This window comes from Siniperca chuatsi, linkage group LG18 (genome assembly GCF_020085105.1).
Source record: "Siniperca chuatsi isolate FFG_IHB_CAS linkage group LG18, ASM2008510v1, whole genome shotgun sequence".
NCBI lineage: Eukaryota > Metazoa > Chordata > Actinopteri > Centrarchiformes > Sinipercidae > Siniperca > Siniperca chuatsi.
The window spans coordinates 7,134,042-7,139,034 of NC_058059.1; the positions used below are offsets into that span (position 1 = coordinate 7,134,042).

General features: G+C 40.5%; 1 protein-coding gene across 2 annotated transcripts in view; it reads right to left on the minus strand.

The window, feature by feature from the left end:
- The window catches only part of fibcd1b (fibrinogen C domain containing 1b), a 107,476-nt gene extending 104,634 nt beyond the window's left edge, over positions 1-2,842 (minus strand). The window contains exon 1 of one of the 2 annotated variants that reach the window (XM_044175456.1): positions 1,900-2,842. In XM_044175456.1, the coding sequence (XP_044031391.1) occupies positions 1,900-1,971 (72 nt within the window). In that variant the 5' untranslated portion in view covers positions 1,972-2,842. The remainder of the gene's footprint in view (positions 1-1,899) is intronic. The other variant, XM_044175457.1, reaches the window with a different exon arrangement.
- Between the last annotated feature and the right edge of the window lie 2,151 nt (positions 2,843-4,993).

Here is a 4,993-nt window from a genome sequence, read left to right on the forward strand (position 1 = left end):
ACCAATCCCTCCCCACTGGGTCTGAAATGACTTTGTCAATAGCAGAAGGCTGGAGATAAAGGTTTGGTGTTACTGCTCAAAATTACAGAGTGAGACAGGCTGACACACAGAGAGAGAAAGAGTATTTATGTGTCCGTGTGCGATAACAAAATAACAAGTGCAGAAGAAGGAGATAGATAGATATAGAGAGGAGAGGGACAGATAGCAGCATTAGCCATCCCCATTTCCCACAACCTCTCATCTCATCCAACATCCCCTGATGCTGTCTGATCCGGAGTGAGTGCTGGGACATATTTTGCCTTTTCATCCTTTAGACTTACCACTCACTATATCAGAGCTTCATTTAGTCATTCAGATTTTTTTTCTTAAAGAACACAGAAATGAAAAAGAATAAATGAATCACATCGGTTATCATTTTCCTTGCACAGATGTTTTTTTCTGGCTAGTTTACTGATCTGAGTCAGAGATTCGGGTATTACAGGACACACGACCGTCAAATTAAAACCCAGGGCAGAGATATTTGCTATTCACATGACCTTTAAGTGGATATAAAAAAGGCAAAGCAGCTCATAGGCAGTAGGCTAAATGTTCATATCTTAGTCAGTCATTGATCAGCTCCACCTCAGAAGTAGAGCTTACATGAAAATCAGCCAACTATAATGTATGAAAAATGAACTACAGCCTTATTAATCAATAGCCTAATGTGACTATACCTTATACAAGACTCAAACACAGGCCACCATGTCTTTGGCTCAGACTGAGCCAAGAAATCTACTGAAGCACAAGACAGGAAGCCACATATCATACCTGTCAAGCTTTGTAAATGACAAGAAATGTGCCACAAGCATATTTCCTTCTAACTTATACCTTCTGACTGATGCAACACACATACTTTAGTCAAAGAACAACTGACAGCAAACAAATGTATTTTTGCAACCAAACAGTTTAAAAATATAGCCTGTTAGGCGATTTATATTCCCTGCTGCTACCTTTTCTTCTCAACAGGTAATTTCGATATTTCAGCAAACAAAGGCTTGGCCAGTTATTAAAAAGTGCAACGTTGTTATGCCAAATATGTAACAATGTAACATTCCTTATTTACTTCTCTTCTCTTCTCTTCTAATATAAAACATTTTGCAATGGCTTTGAGGAAGTTTTCATGTCAGCACCATCTCCATTTGTAAGAAAATCATTCTGTGTGTTTCCAAAGGCGCCAAGCTTTCTCAGTGCCCCGAAATCCGATTCCCTGTTCCAGAGGAGCCCTCTCCCTAATGGGCTGTCAATAACCCTCTACTGACCTTGTGAAAACACACAGACTATTCCCTAAAGTGAGCTTGTCTGGCTGCTACACAAACGCACGTCCGCTCCTGTCTCAATTCATCCAAACGGGAGACTGGCCTAAAGAGCTGTCGGAGGATGTATGTGTGCCATGTTTCAACACTCTAAACAACGCAAATGCGATTTCCAGACATTCAATTCAATTACAGCCCAGGCTTACGTTGGAAGGAAATTTGAGAATAATTGGTGAAGATGCAGCTGAGATGCGCAAACAACTATCGGTCGACTCGCACTCATATTAATCTCCTGCCGTGATTTTACAGTTATTCTCCTTAGTTCATCTATTTGTAGTCCCATGTAGTCTAACTAACACAGTGAAGCGTTGTGGCACGCTAAACAGAAGTAGCCATGGCGATTGTGTGATCTGCGGGTGGGTTTAGACATTATGACAGGAACAGAAGTGCCAGTGCCCGGGTAGTCGGGAAAAGCTCAGCTACTGTCTCTACAGTGCAGAGCTTCGCCTGAGAGCCACATCACCAAACTCGGCGTGGTAACACTGCGCCAAGCAGATGCACCACTCCTCATAAACCCATAGCGCGACTGTAGGTTGTGTGAACATACCTGGTTTTTATGCCGAGTCCCATCTTCGAGTTCAGAAGAGCTGTTCATGATTCCCCATCGGTCATTTACCATCCCACGGAGAATCTGCGCATCACACCCGCCTGTTTGTTCCAGGCGACAGAGAATAAACCCGCTCTTTTTAAGTCTTTACCTGTGATTTAGCCTACTCCATGGAGAAATTGGGAATTTAAAAAATGAAGGGAGGCGCAACTACTTCTGCGGCTCAGCAACCGCACACACTGCACAAATTACGCACCAAAATTCCTCCCGAGAGTCTCCTGATTATCTGGCCGTTATTCCAATTTAAAAGAATAGGACGGAGTTTTTAAAGGCTCCAGGGTTTGGAACTTGACTCACAATCGCATCACAACTGTAATGGCTTTAACGAAAACAAAAATTAACCCACAAAATGATCCTGAAAGCACCGGTCGTAGTCCCTTTACTCCATGAAAAAGAATCGACAAAATCTTCTTTGACTCAGATTGCAAAGTGCAGCTGACTTTTTTTTGTCCATCCACTCCCGTTTCCAGGACACTTTAAGACGCCAGGATAGTCCAGAATGTGTCCAGTTATGACTGAACAGGTAAAGACAGGATGGGATAGGGTCGCAGAGCTGCCGCGTTCCTTTAACTCGTTTATTCGGCGAGAAGACTCCGATACCGAGCCCAGGGGATGGATAGAGCCTCTTTTCTTTGCGCCAGGCTGATCTGGCTGGTATTTCACAGAGATGCTTTTGACAAGACGGGTACGGGAGATTAGCGTGCTCCGCTTTTGTGCTGCACGGGGCGCTTCGTGTCTCCGACTGTCAATCAACGCGTCCCTTTGGTACCCGCGCCGCGCTAAAAGGCAGCGCTCCTTCCCTGTGCCGCCCTGCCCTCGACTGCTGTGCCACTGCCACCCCGCCCGCTACTTCACTTCCACCGCACCGTTCACAGATTGTGGCAAATTTATGCCTGATGTGTAGACTACAGAGTGCGTAATGAGTTAATATTACATAATTTCGGGATTGGAATTGCTAATAAAAATCCCCCTGCAGGAACAAAAACGTGTGCTTTGCAAATCTTTTAAAGGTAGCTAATTACAAAGATTGTCACACCACAGTGTGCACATAGTAGGTTTAGTAATCATCTCAAAGGGTTAATGCTGGACGTGACATCACCCAGCACCTCCTAATTGGAGTGACAGCCTTTAGAAGTAGGGCTGCTTGTTTTGGGAGTTTAAAGCAGAGGAACCTCACTATAGAAGAAAAAAGATGAAACAGAATATTACACTGAAGCAACTGCCTAATTTATTTCACAAAAATAAAATTTGAAACCACCAGAGTCCTTCCCTAGATTAATACAAGTTTATCTGAGGTGAGCCCTGTGATCATTGGACATTGCCTGTATGTAAAAACGTCAAGACTTAATGTAAAAGGACAATGTGAGTTATACAGTAAACAGTCACTAAGCATATCGCTGCATCTAAGCAAAGCTCCACTTTACAATAAGCGAAGACTGAAAATAATGAGGAATAATAATGAGAGAAAATGCACCGGGCTGTGATTTGTGTAGAGATTCGTGTTACAGAAGCAGGATTTTCTTTTGGCCTTTCTCCATCAAACAGGAATTACTCTCACTGTGTATTAAACCATTAATTATTATAAGGAGTTATCATAGGGAACTTGAATAACTCATCTGGGTTAGAATAAGAGCTCTTGTGTTTGAACTCCAGGTATACAGTAAATAAGCCAACAGGTTCCTACAGAAATCAATTCCCACCTCAACAGTTTTCAGTGTACTCAGTTCCTGGTGATAGGCAGCACATCAGCACACAAAGACCTCATGTACACAGAGAATGATGCTGACAATAATTTGGCCCACAAGCGTGGTCGTGTTTTTGCTCAGTTAAGGTAGTTTGATAGACAGATCAGAGGTCTAATCATCTGTGCAGTGAGATTACTTATCCTTATGATGAACCTGCACTCACAAAGGGGTGGGGTGAGGGAGATAATGCAAAATAGGGTCATTGTCAGCAGGTCTGGCATCCACCAGTGAATTGAGGGTATAGTTTGTCATGGATGACAGCCCATCTAGGCACTATAACTTAGCACTGAACTTGTTTGAACATTCTGTGCTTTTGTATCTCTTTCTTTTCAAATAAACATTCATTAAATAAATTATCTTTGGTACAGAATTACAACCAGCATAGGATCCTGTTGTGAGAGCATCACCTGCTATATAATCTATTTTTTTTTAATCTCAAAAGTATTTCTCGATAACATTAAATATCTATGATTAAATGAGCAACAATCAAAGTTAAAGTTCAGAAAAAACACCCCTGCCTACTGTTTTTTAAGGTTTAACACATTATTATTAGTATTATTAACTTAAAATTTGTTTCATAAGGAATGTGAGCATGTAGTTTGATCCAATTTGACTGACAGTGGAATATGGGATATATATACAGAATCGATTTCCTCAACTGAGAACATTAGGAGTCAATTGAAGAATAACAAAAAAGGTTGGAAAGAAAAGAAATGCTTCTAGGTTTTGGTGTAATAAAGCTTATAAAGGGTTTAAACCTTTAGAGTTAAACCTCTTTTATTAATCTGTGTTCCCCTTTCATTTGCTCAATTTCTTTTTACATGCATGTATGCATGTTTCTAATCATATTTATGATGTATTATATCTGCATATGGTCAAGTACACAAATAATTACATATGTACAGGTTTTTACAATGTGCACATGTATATGATTGCATGTGAATGTGTGTGCATTACCAGTAGGTAGTATATGTATGTGCTTGTGGATGCATGAGTACATGTGTAAATGTGTAAATGCAGCATGTGCAGTACATAATATTTGTTTATGTGTATATTCATACTTTTTCATTTTAATAGTCACATTGTCCACATATCTGTTTTTCTTTCAAATGTTTTGTTGTTTTGCTTCCCAAATCCGGTGTAAATATGGTCACTGACTGCTTTTTAAAACATCAAGATCACATTCAGGAAAAAGCTTTCAAGACATGGTAAATTGTAGCCAGTTTCAGTGATTTTTATTTACATACATTATATTTGTTTTGAATCAGAGCAACACCTCTAAATCAGTA